Consider the following 21,733-nt stretch of genomic DNA (forward strand, 5'->3'; position numbering starts at 1 on the left):
GTTTCCCCTCCGGGGTCGAGGATTTCCTCCATGGAGTTCCATCAAAAAATCCTCCGGAGATTTGTGTTTCAAGAACTCTTCCGGGAATTTGTTTGCAGCTCCACCGGGAATGCCTTCGGATTTTCTCCATAATTCGTCCTGATTTTTTTTCGAAATAACCTCCATGAATCGATTACTGAAGTTCCCATCGACTCATAGAACAGAAATGCTCCGGGAATTTCTCTAGACTTCTACTGGGAATTCTGGGAATTCCTCTAAAACTTATTCCGGATTTCCATCGGCAATTCTTCTGGATATCATCCAGCAATTCCTCGTAACGTCCTCCGGATTCCACCGGCAATTCTTCTAGATTTCTTCCAGAAATTCCTCCAGCGATTCATTTGGATGTCTGGAAAGTTCCTCCGGAGTTTCTTTCTAACTGTGGGAATTTGAATTTTCTCCTTAGTTTTTCCAGGAATTTCTTCGGAGTTCGTCAAGCAATTACTCCGGTGTTTCTCCAGAAACGCTTCCAGACTTCCTCCAATAACACATCCGGAGTTTCTCCAGGAACGCCTCCTAAGTTTCTCCATGAATTGCTTCGTAGTTACTCCAGGATTTCCTTTGGAGATTTTCTAGGGTTTTGTCCAAAATGCCTACAGGAATTCCTTTAGAGTTCGTTCGGAGCTTCACCGGTGATTCCTCCTGAGTTGCTCCAGAAATTCCTCTGGAGTTCTTTCAGCAATTCTTTTGGATTTTATCCAGCATATACTTCGAGGTTTCTTCAAAGCTTCAGGAAGAACTCCGGAGAAATTTCTGAAGGAACGCCGGAAGAATTGTTAGAGGACCTACAGGGGAATTCATGGGGGAAACCCGGAAAATTCCTTGAGGAATACCCGAAAGAACTACGCAACAATTCCAAAGGAGCTAAGAAGGAAATCCAAAGTACCTCCCGGTGGAACTTTGGAGGAACTTCGGAGGATATACTGGATTTCATCCAGAAGAATTGCTGAAAGAACTCCTAAAGAATTTCTGGAACAACTCAGGAGGAATGAACGGTGAAGCACCGAAGGAATACCCAAAGAACTTTAAAGAAATTCCTGTAGGAAGTCTGGAGAAAATCCTACAAAATCTCCAAAAGAAAACTAAGAAGGAAATTCGAAGGAATTCCTGGTGGAGCTCCAGAAGAATTCCCGGAGGAATTCTTAGAGAATATCTCCAAAGGAAATCCCCGGATTATTTCTTGGAGGGAATTCTCGGAAAAGTTCCCGGGGGCATTCCTGAAGGAAATCCTCTAAGAAATTCCTGGAAAAAATCTTCGGAAAAAATCCTGTTGCAAATTTTCCAAGAACTACCTCTAGAAAATTTCCAAAAAAATTCTCTGAAAAAAATCCCCGAAATAATTTCTGAAGAAAATCCCCGGAGAAATTTCCTTATGATTTTTTTGGGTGAAATACCCAGAGGAAATTCTGGACGAAATCCCCTGAGGGATTACTATTGGAAATCTCCTTGGTAATTCCTAGAGCAAATCGCCAGGGAAGTTTCTGAAGGAAATGCTCAGGGGAATTCCTGGACCAAACTCCGGAGGTGCTTCTGGAGGAAATTCCCCCCGAAGCAATTCCTGGAGGAAAGCACAAAAGAATTTCTGGATGAAATCCCCGTAGGAATTGTTATTAGAAGTCCCTTGGGGAATTCCTGGAGAAAATTCTCAATAGAGGTCTTGACGAATATCCCCGAAGGAATTTCTATTTGATATTCTCGGAAAAAATCCTGGAGTAAATCCCCAGAGGAATCTATAAAACAATCTCCGGAGGATTTTTTAAGGAATACCTCAGAAAAATTTCTGGTGCAAATCCCCGAAGGAATTGCTATTGGAGATCTCCTGAAGAATTTTTGAAGAAAATCCCCGGAGGAGTTCTTGGGGGAATTCTCCGGAAGGAATGCCTGGAGCATATCGTCAAAGAAGATTCTGGAGGAATTCCTGGAGGATATCCCAGGAGAAGTTTCGAGAAAAAAAAATTCTCTAAAAAAATCCCAGAAACAATTTTTGAAGAAAATCCTCAGAGGAATTTCTCAATGAATTTCTGGACGAAATCCCCTGAGAAAATCCTGGACTGAGGAATTCCTGGAGTAAATCCCGTGATGAATTACTATTGTAAATCCCCTGAGAAATTCCTGGCGAAAATTCTCAGAGCAGTTCTTGGGGATACTGCCGGAGTAATCCTTGAGATCCCCGGAGAAATTCCTGGTTGAAATCCCAAGAGATATTCCTAATTCAATTCCCAAGAGAAATTCCTAAAGGAAATCTCCGGAAAAATTCTCTAAAAAAAATCCGCGACAGATTTTTTGAAGAAAATCCTGGACGAAATCGCCGGAGGAATTGCTATAGAAAACCCCTGTTGAATTCCTGGAAAAAATCTCCAAGAAGGTCTAGGAATACCCCCAGAGAGAAACCTTGAAATTCTCGGAGAAATTTCTGGAGAAAACTCCCGGGGGAATCGCCGAATTAATCCTCGAAACCCCTGGAGAAATTCTAGAGGAAATCTCCGGAAAAATTCTCTGAAAAAATTCAGGAAAGTATTTCTGAAGAAAATCATCCTAGAGAAAATCCTGAACCAAATCACCTTGGAAAAATCTCCGGAGGTATATCTGGAGAAAATCCCCGGCGGAATTCCTGGACGAAACCCCCGGAAAAAATCGTGTATCAAATCATCGAAGAAATTTCTTGGGAAAATCCCAAGATGAATTTCTGGACGAAATCCACGGATAAATTTCTGAAGAAAATATATACCCGGGATACCTGGAGCGAGTCCCCGGAGAAATTCTTGCAGCAAATCCCCGGATGAATGCCTGAAAGACTGCACATCACTTTGTTTTGCAGAATAGCAACGGTTGGATCGGTTGGATAGCGTTGCCAAATATACAAACGCACTGTTAACCGACAGGGTGGGTTGCTGTTTCCCATACGTGTTTAGCAACGACCGGTGCAATGTCGCGTTATGATGGTCGTTAGCAATTTGTGTTTATTCACGCTGCGGTGGGCATGGTCTAACATGCTGGATTTGTACTGCGTACCTACTGAGTATGATTATAAAATTTAGGGAAGGATTTGAACAAAAGTTATAATGAAGCATTGTAAAGAATTCTTACAGAATCTTAGGCAAGATTTTCATGGAATACTAGGGCAACATTTTCATGAAATATTAACCCCTCTACCGGCAGCTTCATTTTTTACCGCAAAATAAATTTTCAAATCGTTATAACTTTTTTATTTTTCAATATTTTTTCATCATTTTTTCACAAGTTCTCAAAAAACTCTTCTAGTTTAGGAATCCGTATCGATACTGATCATTGGTGATCAGGTTTAAAAGATATTCCGATGTTCCTTGGGGGACCGACATTTCCCATATAAAATGTCTTTGGCGGCCATTTTGTTTTTGGTCAATTTATCAAAAAAATAAAATGTGGGCTATTCAATGCCAGGTAATAAGGAGCTACTCTGAAAAAATCATACAAATCAATTAAGAATTCTTGAAGATATCTGAAAATTTCGAAATGATGTTTTATGAAGTATTTAAGATTTTTATTTGGCCAGCGTTGTTCCAGAAACTTAAATGCCCATTACTTAAAGACGGCTGAACCAAACTGCTTCATTTTTTCACAACATACTCTCATTAATGTATTGTTGCGAGAAGTGAATATCTGAATACGATTAAAATTCTGTAGCCGGAGAAATTAATGGGGGGATCTGGTTGTGGGTCGGCCCCCAAGGAATTTTGGAATATCTTCAAAACCAGATGACCAATGATTAATATCGACACAGAACCTAAAACAAGAAGAGTTTTTTGAGAACTTGTGAAAACATGGTGCAAAAATATTGAAAAACAAAAAAGTTATAACGATTTGAATTTGAACTTTGCGGTAAAAAATGAAGCTGCCGGTAGAGGGGTTAAATATGATTCCACAGAAGCCAAAATTTTCTTAGAAATTTGAACATAACTCTCACAAAATACTAGATGTCGCATAAAATGGGTTTCTTACAGAATTCAGAGGACGATTTTTATTAAATATTGAACAGATCCACAATTGTAATTTGGGGTAATATTGATCAGTTTTTTTATATTTATCAAACATTTTATTATAAAATGCAAATGTTGCTTATTTTGTATTTTTGAAACAAATACTATCATCCATCGCTCGCTTTTACGAGCGTTTCAAGTAGGGTATTTTACAGCTGCGGCACCATTCGATAATTATCGTTAATCAAAATTGAATTAATTAAAATGTCAAATTCGCAGTATGGTTCTATCAAAACATACCTATGGAAATATTCAGTTGATGCCTTGTTCTGCCAGGTTCCCCCTGACGAGATTTCCGAGATTAAATTAACAATTTCACCGTATTTATTTTTCAATTTATGATTTCACAAATTGAAATAAATACGCCTCAAAATGCGGCTTAATGGATTACCTGCTTTGATCTTGTTCACAGTTGATCAGCAGAAGTTTGCTCGTTTAATTTTGTATGGGTAAAGGCATCTTACTTCAATTTTCTTATAAACGAAAGCATTAATCGAAAAAATATTTAACTACTAACGGTACATGTTTTATAACAACTGGTGATATAAAAACATCCTATCAGGAGAACACATTCTATTATAATCTTGTTTCTTCCATCTGGTCGGGGACAGATACGTAATTTGTGTGCGCATGTCCGAGAAAATTACAAAAGAAGAGTGCCATCGGCTTAGACTGCCGAGAATACGTAAATTTCCCTATGTTCCTATGTTCAGAATAATGTTTTATGCGATTTTTTAATTTAGCTGATATGGGGTAACATTGATCACCCAAAAATGACATTACTTACTAAAACCATGGCTTCTAAAGCCAAATATGAAGGCCAAACTCTTACAAAACATTTAATATTAGAGGTATTTTGAAATATAAACACCATGATTTGCGGATTGCGCCTAAAGGCAGGCAATTTTCTGATGAAATTCTGCATTCTCCATAAGAATTCGCCAATTTTGCTGAATTGAAAATGCTTATGGAAATTTTACCAGTGAAACCTTTTTCGGTGTGCCAAAGAATATGGGCTTCATAGATACAATCTTGAGTCGATGCAATCTCGCACTTCGATTAAAGCTTCCACATTTACGAACACTGATAACGAATCCTGGTGGCGAATAATACTATTTAAATAAAAGCACCTAAAAATGATTAAGAAGAAAATACACAGAACAGTTGTGCTTCCATCAGATGATAAAAAGCATTCCTTCTAAAATACAGTCAGCATTTCTCGAAGTAGTATAGAAATAGCAAACACTCAATTTAGGTTCACATAGAAGAAATGTTATGCTCTGCTGATCAAGTAATCAATTGCATGCAGACCATAATATGAACATATGATCGTTTACGGACTCACCCTTCGTTTTGAGCTATCAATCATATTGAAAACAACTCCAGTTTATTGTAGGGTCAAGTCATAAGAATGATCCGTTGAGTGGATGGAATGTTTGGTCATTCATACGTTTCAGTGGTAGCAAACTAAAATTTGAGATAACATGCGAGTCGAAACATATTTCAGATTTATAGCATGAAACGCATCAGTTGAAAATTCAACAAGCAAACAAAAAAATCCATTAATCCAGTGAGATTGTTGACGATATGTGGTTATGGATCCTGACGATGGCACGTTGATCCATGGTACGTTAGGAATTTTCTACTACCACCCAATTTCGTGAAGCTCGCATACTGACAAACAGCGCCACAGGGTTATGCACCAATTAGCATGTAATTTATCTTCGTCCAGATCGGGGCAAACCTGAAAATACAAGCATTGATGGTCACGAGCCAGGAAACATGGCATGAGGTACTGCGTGTGACCGAGCCATATAGTATAAATGAAGTCGTTTTTTTTCGCAAGACCAAAGGGATGATTTTGGATCAATTTTATATGCTTAGTTGTCAACACCTTTGTCATATAATCATCAATTATGGAGCGTTTCCAGAAAAAAATGGATCATTTTGTACTTGCACACGTCCATTTTAAACCTTGTAGTTAACATGTAACCGGCATACTTTGCACTCTGCGAAAAAATCTAATGCTGTGAAAAACTTCAGAGTTCTTTTTCTATTGTCTAGCGCTATGCTCCAATCAGAAGCGCGTCCACGTTCGAAACCATGAGTAGAACAAACGTTGACATATATGTTGTGCACAGGGAAGATAAGAAATAAATTATTCCTATGGAATTCTAGATTAGAAATTGAAGGGGCTCAAACGCAAAGGGGTGTAAGTGAAATTTTGGACGGTTTTGACTTCAGTTGTTTTGAGGAAATGATACTCTTCCCAAGCGTTCTAATGATGCTGGTATAATTTGAACAGTAAAATTCTTTAGGCCGGAATAGCCTAGAACTTGAAAATTTGAATGTGCAACATTCTACAATATTTTCAGGTGATATTTCCGCTCAACAGAAAAATTAACATAATGTTTAGAAGACTGCCTTGTTATTTTTTTGTTTGTTTGTATAGAATGAAAAATTGCTGAAAAAACTTCAAAGAAGATTTTCTCAAAACTAGATTTTGTACTGACATTCCTTTGCTTCTAACTATACAGTGGAACCGCAAGACTCAAACAAGGATGGTGTTTATCTACATACATAGAAACATACATATTTTTGCTTCTAATCCCCTTGAAATAGGAAACTAGAGACCTCTTGCCTGAAAAAAAAGAAACCAAAAACAGACCTAAAAGGAATCAAGAAGAAACCAAACAGGAATCAAGAAAACAAAACGGAAACTAATAGGAGCCAGGAGATAAAAGTTTGATTCTTCATAACACCAGAGCAGACATTTCTCTAAGATCTAACATTTTTTGAGAATTCCTCGTGACATTACAGCAAATATTTAGGGGGGTTTATCTAAATATACTTTCAGCAATTTCTCCAAAGATTCCTTCTAAGATTTCTACAGAAATTCCTCCAGTAACTCTTCGAGATTTTCTCAGGTAAGCCCTAAAAGTTTTTTTTTCAAGAATTCGATCAGCAATGCCTTCAGGGAAATGCCAAGGAAATTCTTCTGAAATTTAAGTCCATGAGGTATTTTAAAAGAAAATCCTTAAATAATCTAAGATAAACTTGTGCCAGATTTGAAGTCACCCTCAGGAAGTCGAGATTTCCTACATAATTTACTAAGATAATCGAAAAAAAAAAATCGAATGAATTTTTGACGATTTAATGGGATATTTTTGAGAAACTTTTTTAAGAAATGTGCAGAAAAACTGCAGGAAAACTTGAATGAAATGCTGGAGAAATTCATAGAAATAGATTTGTTCGTAGAATTGAAGGGTTCTTTTGGATTTTAGATTTCTAGGAGGAAACGAGGATGAATTCTTGAAGGAATCCACAATAAACAGGCGGAGAAATTCTTGCTGGGTTTCTTGAGAGAAGCCTTAAACTACTTATTTTTTCAAAGGTCTGGAATTAACCTTAGTTTCCGCAAAAGAAATTCTGTAGAAATCTTTGGAAGATCTCATAGAGTAATAACTGAAGAATTCGATTGAAGTATTACTGAAAAAAAAAGTCTGGAGACAATTCTAGGATAGTGTTGGAAAAAGTAGCTTCTCAAAAATTTCAAGGCAAATTCTAGAGAAGTTCTTCTAAGCATCCTTCGAAAAATCACAGGTAGAATTTCTGGGAACATTGGTAAAACAATGTTATCAGAATAAGGAAAAAAGATAGAGATCAAGTTTCTAAAAATAAACCTACTACCAGTCCTGTCTTTAGGATCGTTCATTGAATTGGATTAAAAATACAGTCGACTATCCACATCTCGATGTTCTACATCTCGATATCTCTACCTATGTTGATGATTTCATAAGTCCCTTCAGTCTGCTTACATTTTTACTCACCATATCTCGATATCTTCCTTATATCGATATCTCTATATCTCGATGTGTTTCTGTTGATTTTTCGTTCTCAGTTTTCTCTCCGTATGTCGATATGACCAATATCAATGGTTACTAGACCAAAGTTTTGGGATTCAAAACAAATTTGGAGCTCAAAATGACGTTTGTTTGTGTATTACTTTCTTGGCAACGGAGTGTTTTTCAATCTAGTATTCATCAAAAAATTGTTCTTTGTCTCGATCTCACCTTATCTCGATGGTCCCTTCGATATCGAGATGTGGAGAGGCGACTGTATAAATAAAAAACGAATGGTGTTTGTATGTCACGAAATGGCATCCGAACTGGTTAACGGATTTGCATAATTATTTTACTGCTGTATTAACAACGTGTTCGTGTGACGAAAAAGTTTAAAAAGTCTGCAGAATAGTTGAAAAAACGGAAGAATCTCTCAAGTGGTATGGGAGAGTTCATGTCATTTTGAAACAGCCTACATGAAAGCAAGATGAAGTTTGCCTGGACCACTAGTCCTTTATACTTATATCCTTTTTAAATTTCATTGAACAAATTCTACAAAAATAGATCATACTGCTTGCCTTTACAATTAGTGAGGTTGGTCTAATTTCCTCATCTATTTCTAGATAACGATTTGATGAGCAACAAAAATTGTATGAATTTTGTGTAGTATTTTTATTTCCTCGGACCAAAGAGACCCAGTTAATCGCAAAAGTTTTCTTCAACAATTCTGCAAAAAAAAAACTTTTAGAAAACCATCATAATCTGCTCTAAATATTTTGATGAATGATGCCAGAAAATATCAGTAGGAATATGATCAAATCATTTTTCAGGAATTAACAAGAACTACTTCCAGAAAATTATACGATAATTCTGAATCATCCAAGAACTTCTAGGAAGTATGTTGTAAGAGTTCTATGGGAATTGCTCTAAAAATCGACAAGAGATTCAGAAATGTTTCGAAAGATTACATCAAGAGTGATCGCACGTTAAGAAATCGCTAGCACCATCACACTCGGGCTGTACATAACATGATGCGATTGGTGTTAGATTAATCCATTTTTTTATTTTCTTTATTAGTATCATTCCAAACATTACATTCATTTCTTATATCTAGGTGTTATGTGTTATTAGACAACACTATCATCCTAATTTGGTAAAACAAATTTAACATTTTATTAACATTTTGTTAACAACATATTACATTTCATTTGCCGTAGCAGCTCAGATTTTTTACAGGTGAGTTGATTTCACCTGCTTATAAGAGAAAAAAAAACGCTTTGAATTTACTTAATCTAACTTAACCTAAATGTATAACGCATCAATCGTGACAATAGAAGATTGTAACGATTTTTGCCTGAAATTATTAATTATTTATTTGACATTTGTTCCAATGTTCCAACATTGGATATTCTATGTAACTCATTGCTACTATACCAGGGAGGAAGCCTCAGAATCATTTTCAAAATTTTATTTTGAATTCTCTGCAGAGCTTTCTTTCTGGTATTACAACAGCCAGTCCATATTGGTACAGCATACAACGTGGCTGGCCTGAAAATTTGTTTGAATATAAAAAGCTTGTTCTTAAGACCTTTGGCCCTTTTTCCATGTTTGTCCAGAACGATCGAAGGTACACAACAAAAGAAAACTAGCGATTTTTATCCAGTCTGCCTTGATTGTCGTTGGCAAGCTGGATATTTCTTGCAGTTTGAAATAACTTTGTGTCATATTTCGTGTGTAGTATCGGTGCCTCCCTCCCAGGTTGTGATAACTTGTCGACAAAAGGTTAATCGTTGTTGCTATGATCGCAGGATAAAGATTACCCGTGAGGCATTACAGATTTTGTCATGATCACTAGATTTCCATCCTTACCTAGATACAATCCGATAAAACGTTTTTTTTTTGTAATAGCAAAAAATTTGGTATGCTTTTTCAGCACTCGCCGAGCTTCGTTGGATAAACGTACAACTCGTGATGAAAAAATCATAATTCTGCAACTTGTTGCATAAATAACTATTTCGTTTAGCATTTTTGCGTGGCTATGCGATGATGAGTAGTGAATCGGGAATTACAGGTACCACCGTGCGGGGTAAAATTGATCCTAGGGGGTGACTCTTTCAATGCATCTCATGGCTAGTAGGAACGTCAAAAAACTAATTTATGACAATCTGTTGGCTATTTCTAACGTATTCTTGAAGTTTGATACATTGTTTTCATTATTCTTGCATTAGTTTGCTGTAAAAATGTTGGCCCAAAGTCACCCTTATGGACCAATGTCACCCCGCATGACGGAACCGTTTTATCTCAAATTCCGAATATGACTCATATTCCGAACACTCGACTTTTTACAACGATTAAAGAAAACCGCTAAAATTACTTCATAGGATGATGATTTCCTATATGATTTAAACTTACAGTTAATTCCAAATTATGGCAGAATGATAAATGGTACAGTTACCCTACTTATGATGCCGACAGAGGGATGGCGTCCTATTTTTTCACTATGGAATTTGACAGCTCAAGTTGTGCCTCCTTATCGGGAGCATAATTTATACTCCAGAATCAAATTCCACTCACACACGTATATTTTTCGGATGTTTACCTTTTCCTACGAGGGAAAACAGTACATAATGCATGGAGCGCAACGAAATCTGCTAAAGCTGTTTGATGGTAATAAGTTAGAAAAGCATTTTTATAGTTATATTTATTTATGCAACAAGTTGCAGAATTATGATTTTTTCATCACGAGTTGTACGTTTATCCAACGAAGCTCGGCGAGTGCTGAAAAAGCATACCAAATTTTTTGCTATTACAAAAAAAAAAACGTTTTATCGGATTGTATCTAGGTAAGGATGGAAATCTAGTGATCATGACAAAATCTGTAATGCCTCACAGGTAATCTTTATCCTGCGATCATAGCAACAACGATTAACCTTTTGTCGACAAGTTATCACAACTTGGGGGGGAGGCACCGATACTACACACGAAATATGACACAAAGTTATTTCAAACTGCAAGAAATATCCAGCTTGCCAACGACAATCAAGGCAGACTGGATAAAAATCGCTAGTTTTCTTTTGTTGTGTACCTTCGATCGTTCTGGACAAACATGGAAAAAGGGCCAAAAGGTTTCTATGCATTTAATTTTCCTTTTTATTGGAAAAAGTCAAATGCTGCGTATTTTTGAATACTTTTATTCAATCAGAATAAAAGGTGGTATCGTGAAATTACTTATGAATAAGCATGAATAGCTTTTCAATCGATTTTTTGTCACATATGATAAAATGCAACAATGTTTTGATCAATTAGCGCTTTTATCATGTTTGTCCATTGTTTAAGATTTGGGCTCACAGTGACAGTGACAGCAGAATCTCGGCTCACCTTGACGTACATAAATTTCGTATCGTTTTCTCTTTCCCAGATCACAACAAACGATGCTCCGAATGCATCGTGTTACACGTGTGCTAGCGATAAACTGTTCGCGAATAAAATTTTATTATTTTGCGGATTTTTCCACTTTTACTTAGTGATTTAACTCCATATATGCTGTTAATGATTCAAAAACCTTTCGAATATTGGTTGAGCGATAAATAATAGCATGAATGCGCCATGATTCATGTTGATCGCTACTTGTAACAACATCCAATAAACTCTTTGTCCTTCGACCAGGGCTGTGAACGGTAATAGTAGTAGGCCTGAATTTCGCGAAAATCACGTGGCTCTTTCACTACAGTAGTTTAAAATCGTGAATCTCATCAAGTAGCCTATGTTGAGTACATGAATTTTCTAAATCAGTAGTGTCATTGAAGGCTGTAAATGCGGGAAATGCAGCGTGAAATAGAACATTTTTCTACAGTAGTTTTGGGTTGCCCTTAGCAACGAGTGTTTTGCTATTTTCAAGGAATTTGGGCTACAGTAGCGATAGGCGTGAGTTTCACTGGCTTCGCTGACTGTTATTTGCTACACTTGCCTACTGTAGTATGAATCTCATAACTTTTCCCAACTCTGCCCACGACAAACAGTGCATCAGATGCTTGATATATCCCTTCTACTCGCGCGTAATGAGGTGTTGAAATCATGCTGCTGCAAGAACGACGGCCATCTTAGATTAGTCAAATACTGTGTTGATGACCGCTAGAGACGATTTTTTCCATCCTTGTAGGATCACAAACATATTTCAAAAGAACCCACGTGGCCATCCATGCGTACAGGTTCAATATTTTTTCAATCAGGTAGGCTGTGATACATACATACTACATGACTGTTACAAATTTTCACGCTTTAATGACAGAAGCGCGGAAGTGATCAAGATTCAACATATATTCGAGGACAGGCCAGGTAAGATGCTGCATGCAATTTTATACCAAATTGTACACTCACTATTCATATGCTAAGTTGTCTGCACGCATCGGTTTTTTTTTTGGGAATGAACTAGATGACTTTACAACTTTACTGCCTCATCTTCGTCTTGCTAGACGACCCGATGCCGAATCAGAATCGCACACTCGAATTGTAATCGGATCGTCCATTGGATGTAGAGCAAGCAGCTTTTCATTGGTAAAAACAAAACAATTCGAAGAATGGCTGTATAAGTTCAGTTAGCGATTCTCAAAACAGTGCTGAAAAGTGTTACTTTCCAGCACCCAAAGTAGTGCTGAAAAGTAGTTTATGTTGCTTATTTAATTGAGAAAATTAGGCTAATAAGCAACGGAAAAGCAAAATAGTAGTTTAGTAGTAGAACAAGTTGCAGAATGATGATTTTTACAGCACGATTCGTAATAATTACGACGAGTTCTGCCACGAGTTACGTACAACATTTTTTGCAATTTCATAGAAGACCACTTGAAGGTACCGTCAAACGGGGTGACTTGCAACGGTGGGGTGGCTTGCAACACATTGTAATTTACAACTAAATTTCACTATAAAACACAAATTTCAAAAGAAAATTCTTTTTAAATCGGTGCTTCGATACGTGTGACTCACAATTCAAGTAGGGCCACGATTAAAGCTGTTATTATAAATATGTTTATACATTAAACATAATTCTTTTGAATGTCTCGAAAACTGATATTTCATGGAGCTTCAAAAATCGTGACCTGAAAACATGAGATAGATTTTATTTACAAAAGTAATACTCTGCATGATGTTTCTATAACTAATAATTCATAATTTGACGAATTTTATTTTACGAAATTGTACCTGTGTGGGTGACTTGCAACACTTTATTTCTAAGCAATTTAGAGTTTTATAAAAATGAAAAACTTTTGTGTTAGGTCTACTTTATAATCAAAAGAGTAATAATTCATCGATCAACTACAAACAATTGTTTAAAATATTGTTCAGATAAGATATTGGACCTTGATGAATTGACGCCTCTTTTTCCCATACAAAAATAGCTCAATTATTTTCTTCAATAAACGTATTCAAAATGCTCTTGTACTGGTTCGAATGCTTTAAATACATGAATAACAATACCTCACAAGTGTGAGGTATTGTTATTCATGTATAAAAATATCAACATTTTGTTGGCAAAAACAAAATTAGCATTGAGTGTTGCAAGCAAAGACAAATTAAAGACCTCCATGTCCCTTGCAGTTGCCCAAAATTTTATGGCTCATAAGGTAATCTAGAATGCCGTGAAAAGTGTACTGCGATCTGTCAAACTTGGGTACCTTTTGCACTACCGAGGGACGAAATGCAGTACTAGAAGTGGTACCTAATCTGAGCCCGAGTGTGACGGACCTGTTGCAAGTCCCCACACAAGGACATTTGAAAAATTTCACCTTTTTGATTACGTTTGATATGACAAAATATTTCGATTCAATCTTCTGTCATCCCATTCTGTAGGCGGGCTAGCCATTAAAAGTTCTACAAGGAATTTAGATTTTAAGATGACGTTTAGATCATGGTTTTCATTGATTGAAGTTGAAAAGTGTTGCAAGTCACCCCGTTTGAAAGTATATCGGAATGCATTCACCGTCATTTTACAATTTCTGAAAAATTGTTCTGTAATTATTCATTACGCAATTCAAAACAGTTGCGTAATGAGAAAGCGTCGTGTAATGGATCATTACAGCACTGATTTCAGTTGCGTAATGACTATTCCCGCACTGCATACTTCAGTGCAAGAAAGTAGGACGTTTCATGACAGATTGGCGTGATGAAAACAGCCTATTACGATGAGAAATTGCAAAAATAACTATTAAGCGACAAGTTGAAAAATGTTGATTTTTTCAGCACGAGTTAGATAAATACGACGGGTACTGAAAAAAGCGAGTTTTGCAACGCGTTGCATACAACATTTTTTGCAATTACGAAAAATGCCGTTCTAGTTGGATTATTTCTAGAAACAGAGGGCAACCCACATGGACAAGCATCCACGTGTAATGTCGAATCAGAGTTTTCAATCACGTAGGCTATGATACTGTTCACACAAGACTGTCACAAATATCCACTCTTCCATCGGTAGCACATTTGAAGTTCATGCGGAACAGGTAAGACGCTGCATTCACATGCAATTTTCTGCCATATTTTACACACAGTTGTTCCTCATATTGGCAGATGAGACTCGTACGAATCGCCGCAGACAAATTCGGATTGTTTGTGAGTCAACATGCTAACTTAACTACATGTTCTACGTCCGCCTGACGATCCTATTCATCATAATGGCTCGATTTTTACAGCACAAGTCGTAATTATTCATCTCGACAAGCCTCGTTGGATAAATGTACGACTCGTGCTGTAAAAAGCATAATTCTGCAACTTGTTGCGTAAACTACTATTTTGAAATTTTTGTTTTGTTGATGCAAAACTAGTTAATTTTTTTGTCGTAATGAGTTGAATAAATCTCTTGTACCCGCATTTTAGTTTTGATCTAAGTATCAATTTTTGGTATCTAAATCGATCCATCGTTTTTGATTCCTCAAATTCAAATTTTAGAACATCCCTAACCTTTTTTACTTATTTTTGAAGCCTTACGACGCGCAAAAACCGGATTTTCTCTGAATCTACACGTCGGAGCTATATCGGGCAAGGTGCGTTGTATATACAAGTGATTCCAAGCAACAGCACCAAAATTTGGTAAATTTTTTAATTCATTTTTTTCTATTGAGCTGAAACTTTGCACAGTTTTCCAGTTCCATCTAAATCGTCATTTTCCGGTATCAAATCTTCAAGTTGAGTCACGACTAACTTTTCAAAAGGGTGTATGTGAAAATGGTTCAAAAATATTCAAAAAGCTGCACAGCAAAAACGGTTCGTTCGAAAACTAAAGAAACAAAGTTAGACAACTAAATAAAGATTCCAAAAAAAATACACACAGTAAAACAAATTTTTTTTTTGCATTAAAAACATAATTTTTGACACAAAAACTCAAATATCTTAAAACCCTATCGGAATACCAACGTAATTTTTTGAGGGAAAACGGTCCATTATATTAGCTATCTACCATAAAAATTTGGTGATGGTAAACCAATAAACAAAAAAGTTATGACATTTCAAACATGTCACAATTTTCACATTTTTTTTCGGTGTAAATTATTACGGGAACCGCAGTTTGTTGCTGATTTTATTGTTAAGGGCCTTGCGTGAATTAAACAAGTCGTTTTCATGTATTCATTAGTATTATGTATATTACAGTTAACTCTCCCTTACTCGATATTCCGTATCTCGATATCGAGTTAGAGAACCATAGTAAAAGTTGGTTTTCATGGCTAACTCGATGGTCCCTTGGAACGCAGTTGCACTGCTTTTGTATTCTGTAACTCGATACCTCCCTAACTCGATGGTCCCTTCAATATCGAGTAAGGGAGAGATGACTGTATATGTATAAATATTATGTATATGTATAAATATTATATGTATATGTATATATGTATAAATTAAAATGAATTAACAGATTACACGAAAATATTTTTTTTTTTACCAGGATATTTTTTTTAGAGTATGATCGATGAAGTTTTGGATTTGGGTATGCGTTATGAGATCATGAAAACATTTTATTAATACTTATTTATTTATTTATTGTTATTCATTTTTTTTACAATATCGAACACTTTTGCATCATTATCAGTACAGTTCGAGTATAGTTTTGCTTTAATTTTATTTTCTGACAATGGAATGAAACAGTGAAATTTTTGGGTTCCTTGGATCGTTTTCGCGTTATTATATTGCTCGCTGAGCTCTGATGCCGTTAATTCGTACTCTTCAGTAGTAGTAAAACAAAATGATAATTTTGTTAAATCTTCTTCTTTTCTGCGATTCGCCCAATCAAATAGTTCTTTTGCAGTTTTAATTGGATGCTCACGTTCTTTGGCTAAACTTGCTCTTGTGGCCATGCGCTTTATGGTTCCTCCAATAGCATCACAAGGACCTTTGCCATGTGACGTAGCAAAGAAATGCCATTCTGCATCAATTCCGTACTTTGATTTAAATTGACATAGGCTGCGATGCTGCTCCATCAGACATGAAATATATCTTTCTGATTTCTTTATCCTTATCAACGCGTAAAAAGTTAATCATTTTGGCAATGAACAAATTTACAGATACTGAGTCGTGTCTTAAATCTTCGGAAATTACAATAAAACTAAAATGTTCAATTTGCGTACTTCCATTGAAATAAATAACGAATGGATGAATTGTAGCTTGTTGTACGTTCCAGTGATGGGACTGCACTTCATCTTGCAATACAAAGCTTCTTCTTCTTCTTTCTGGCGTAACGTCCCAACTGGGACAAAGCCTGCTTCTCAGATTAAGTGTTCTTATGAGCACTTCCACAGTTATTAACTGAGAGCTTTCTATGCCGATTGACCATTTTTGCATGTGTATATCGTGTGGCAGGTACGAAGATACTCTATGCCCTGGGAATCGAGAAAATTTACCTCACGAAAAGATCCTCGACTAGCGGGATTCGAACCCACGACCCTCAGCATGGTCATGCTGAATAGCTGCGCGTTTACCGCTACGGCCATCTGGGCCCTAGCTATAGTTTTCAGAAAAATCACAAATGACTAAAAATTCACCATCTTGTAATGTATTTTTCGTATTTTTTAAAAAGCGGGATTGCTCTGTTTTAATAAAGTCGTGAGGAATTAAACTTTCTAATTTCAAGCAAAAAAATGACACTAACTCATCTACAGGTTTTACAATAGTTTCTAGGTCACACCTATCCGTGGTCACCCATTGCTCAAATGATAACTGATCTATATAATTTTCTTCAAACTCAGCGAATAAAGTATTTTCCAATGATGAAGAATCTGGACAATCCGAACAAGATCGTAGATAGCAATTTGATGTTGTATTTTCACACAAAAGACTACCAGTTAACATTTTAATATCCTTTCTTCTTCTTCTTCTTTCTGGCGTTACGTCCCCACTGGGACAAAGTCTGCTTCTCAGATTAGTGTTCTTATGAGCACTTCCACAGTTATTAACTGAGCTTACTATGCCAATGACCATTTTTGCATGCGTATATCGTGTGGCAGGTACGAAGATACTCTATGCCCTGGGAAGTCGAGAAAATTTCCAACCCGAAAAGATCCTCAACTGGTGGGATTCGAACCCACGACCCTCAGCTTGGTCTTGCTGAATAGCTGCGCGTTTACCGCTACGGCTATCTGGGCCCCTAATATCCTTTGATAAATTGATTCTTTTCAAACTATGTAAGATTAGGTTAATATTTTCGTGTGTTGTGCACACACAAACATTATGTGTTCCTGAATTGGATAGAAGCTTGCATTGCCTTGGACGAAGGCTTGCAAATGAGGAAAAACCTACCTTAATATTTTCGTTAATTTCCTTGAAGCGTGTATACGCTTCTTTCAAAGTAGTCATCATTAATCGTTTTTGGATTGCTAGACGCTTTCCATCTTTTTTTACAGATACATAATCTTTTTGGCCGGGCATAGCTCTACTTACTTCATCGTCTTCAAAATATTGAATTATTTTTTCTTTTGTCTCATCTGTTAATGAAGTATTCGACCTAGCATTTTTGGTTGCAAGACAGTTATTTTTAAATTGTTTTGCCTATTTTGCTGTATTTCTATTGGTTTTGAACTCATCAATGGCGTCTTGAATAGACCACGAGCTTGGCAGCATCGTCAAAATCAATAATTTTTCTTTCCTTGTCGTGGCTAGATTCGAGAACCTTTCCTTCATATTCATAATTACCTCATCGTAGTCTGTATTTTCCACATCCTCAGGTCCTAATTTGAAGAGGTTTCTTCGTACAGCTTCGTTGATTTCACGGTATTTTTTCTCGGGATAATTGACGTAACCCATCTTCGTCCATTTAATCGGAGTCACTTTTATTCCAGCTATCCCTTCGTTGAAGCGTTCGATGTTGACCTTCTGGATGCACTCATCTTCTGATTGATTTGTTGAAACAGATGTCGCTGATGGTACCGTGGCAAGACTATCTGCACTTGGTACTTCTGGTAACTCCTCAGTTGTTGTCGGTGCATCTAGTAATTCCTCAGTTGTTGTTGTTTTCGAACTTCCTGCAACCAGATCCACCGATAATGTACAGATTGCCCGTTTGTCAACGTTTAAACGGCAGGACGTACAAATGCGTAAATTTGTATTCAATGTAGACATTGGAGCATAACCAGCCGCTTTCAGTTTATCTATGGTGCTTTCGGTGAGATTTCGTAGCTCTTTCGAACACTTTTTTTCTGCAAACGGCCTGCAACAGTTGAGAAAGCGACTACTCATGTTGCTCGTTAGATTTTAATAAACAAAATAAAATATCATGAAAACAACTTGTTAACCTCATGTGGTACCCTTAACAAAAAATTCAGCAACAAACTGCGGTCCTAAAAAAAATTAACAATGAAAAAAAAAAATTTCACTAAGTGTCAAATTTGTGAAATATTTGAAATGTCATAACTTTTTTGTTTATTGGCTTACCAGCATTTTTATGGTAGATAGCTAATATAATGGACCGTTTTCCCTCAAAAAATTACAATGGTATTCCGATAGGGTTTTGAGATATTTGAGTTTTTGTGACAAAAATGATGTTTTTTAATGCAAAAAAAAAATTTTTTTTACTGTGTGTATTTTTTTTGGAATCTTTATTTAGTTGTCTAACTTTGTTTCTTTAGTTTTCGAACGAACCGTTTTTGCTGTGCAGCTTTTTGAATATTTTTGAACCATTTTCACATACACCCTTTTGAAAAGTTAGACGTGACTCAACTTGAAGATTTGATATTGGAAAATGACGATTTAGATGGAACTGAAAAACTGTGCAAAGTTTCAGATATTTTTGAAATGGTCGATCAGAATCGACTTGCATGCCTCCGTGGAATCCCTTTATAGTAAATCTGATCCGCTGTCCAGCTCACAATGCCCAACGTTATGTTAGATTTGAAGAAAAATCTATTTTCGTGTTAGGGCTATTCCATCTTTCAACCCGAGACGCAATGAATGTGTCATGTTGTCGTGGAGCATGTTTCGCTTCCGTGCTAACGGAAAACCCAGTTTTGGGATAATTTGAATACCACCAAGATCATTTTCTACGAACACGAAAAACACGGAATAAACTATTTGTATAGTGATAAATGAGACTCAAACATTTGTAGATTACAAAGCGTAGCGACGGGCTGCAGCGGACGCAGCCCGAGCTTGTAGGGGCCTAAAATCGCGCTGCAGAAAATAAGCATGGCAAGCTGGAAATTATTTTTGAGAAGACTTGGATCGGTGATACACAGGGTCAAGAGCCCCGGAGGAATCAGAGGTAGAAACTTAAGTAGGCTCAAGCTTATATTTTGAAGATATTGAGTCTGAGTTACGGTTCAAATACCTTTTTTCAATTTCCAACCTTATCTACCAAAAATGTGTAGGCATTGAATAGTAGCCTTGGTAGAATAGCCTTGGTGAGTGTTGAATGAGCTTGGACACAATTGTTCTCGATCTGAAACAAGCAGGTCTCATTATCATAGATGTTAAAAATAATACAGAGACCTTTTCAATAGTTAAAGGATAGGCATGAGTTTGAAAGCACGAATTTTGTAGACTGGTTAAGCCAAAAATTACGATTTTTCATATACTATTTATATTTTTTGTCAAAGTTAAACCTTAAGAGATAACTCCAGGTAGGTATTTCTTTTGTGTTTCTGATACGAATTATTTCAATGACTTCATTTGGCACTTCTCCTGATAAATTGTTTGAGGAAGTATTTTTATGATTCCTCAACGGGTTTCATTAAACAATCCTCAGTGATGCCTTGTGAAGCAAAACACTTTCAAGTTAATTTAATCATCCAATAATGTAAATCAACATTCAGCCAAATTAATCCTCGTGTGACTTTCAGTAACTCGTCGGGATATATGAAATTTATATAAGATTACGCCATGAATCTCACCAACAATTGTTTATCAAACATATCCAGAGAGTGCTCGATGTTTTTAGATATCGCGAAAACATTTCCAAGTAGTACTATATATTTCATGTGGGGTTCACTGTATCTAATCGTTATTTTGAGAGGTTATATTGAGGAAGCAAATCAACCCAGACGTATCTACAACATCTATTGTAGGTCATTTATTCTATGACTTTCATCTCCGAAACAAATTATCCCATAACGCATAACGATCATAGAGCATACTCGTTGCCTTCTATTTGAAAAATGATTATGAGCAGCTAGCGCCAGAATTGCTGTTGAAGTGGAAAGGTGCCACAAAAAAATGGTCATCACCATTTATCATATTGGCGTTCATACATCAAATATAGTTTTTGTTCACAAAAGGCACTGTCCTACACAAGCATAATTCCAACGGGAAGAAGGTGAAGGCAGTGAACACAAACTTTGCCGCACAAACTGACGTAATCTAATTATCGCCCATCAGTGAAAACTGGCAGATATCTTTACAACCATCCTATTGCGGTTAGATGACCTCTTCTAGGCAAACAAGTAACGCATTCAACAACCACAGCAGGTGGTTGCAGAGCATGTGATTACATTTCCTTAGATTCTTTTTGGGTTTTCTCTGTCTCCCGTGTCCTAACCGAATCTTTTTTCAAATGTTTTCATGCCGATGATACTGGAAACCGAATAAGATCACAGCGACAATGCCGCTAACAACGAAAAATAAGAACAAGAACGCTCAAAGCAAAGGCAAAAAGGTTCATAGAGGCGGATAGCACAACGATTGGACATGATGGTTCTCATGTGTTAATTTTTATGATCTCTTGACATTTGTTCCAAGCGGATACCTCTTAACCTATTGATTCTACCCATGTCGTGTGTCACAAAACCTAGCCATCTGTTTTTTTACGTTATCGAGACTTGGGTCCCCGAGGTCGGTAGACAGCCTGGAGCCTTCATTTAGTGAGGAAAGTGGATTGAATAAAGATATCAGAGAAAAGTATAATTAGCGAGAAATTTGTGTGGAACGCTTACCTGTATTACTCGCATTGGCAGTCCAGTTTCTTTGGCTAATTGTTCTCTAATATGCCTCGTTGGTTTTGGCGTTTGACTAAATGCAGTTTTTAACACTTCTAACTGTTTGGCTTTAATGGTTGTCCGAGGACCCCTCCTCTTTGATCCACCACCATCGTCGGGGCTCTTGTTTTCAGCTTGAGAGTCTCCCCGACAATCTGGGTCACCATCTAATGAACCCTGATCACTATCATCATGGCCTGTTTTACTGTCCGTACTCATACTTTGAACAGATAAATCTGATGCACCGAGGGGTCCATCATTTGGTCCTAACGACCCCAAGCCTAGACCAGGCCTCAGGTGTTCATCTTCATCTTCATCTTCTGATCCGGAACCTATCAAAGAGTCTGTAAAAATCAAAGAAAACAATTATTCAAAATTTGTTCACCAAATATTTGTTCCA

The 21,733-nt window shown here is 36.7% G+C and overlaps 1 protein-coding gene across 2 annotated transcripts in view; it reads right to left on the minus strand.

The window, feature by feature from the left end:
- The window catches only part of LOC110677735 (LIM/homeobox protein Lhx5), a 184,078-nt gene that overhangs the window by 72,103 nt on the left and 90,242 nt on the right, over window positions 1-21,733 (minus strand). For both annotated transcript variants that reach the window (XM_021848953.1, XM_021848952.1), the window contains exon 4: window positions 21,292-21,677. In XM_021848953.1, coding sequence (XP_021704645.1) covers window positions 21,292-21,677 — 386 coding nt within the window. The remainder of the gene's footprint in view (window positions 1-21,291; window positions 21,678-21,733) is intronic.

Source organism: Aedes aegypti, chromosome 3, assembly GCF_002204515.2.
Source record: "Aedes aegypti strain LVP_AGWG chromosome 3, AaegL5.0 Primary Assembly, whole genome shotgun sequence".
Taxonomy (NCBI): domain Eukaryota; kingdom Metazoa; phylum Arthropoda; class Insecta; order Diptera; family Culicidae; genus Aedes; species Aedes aegypti.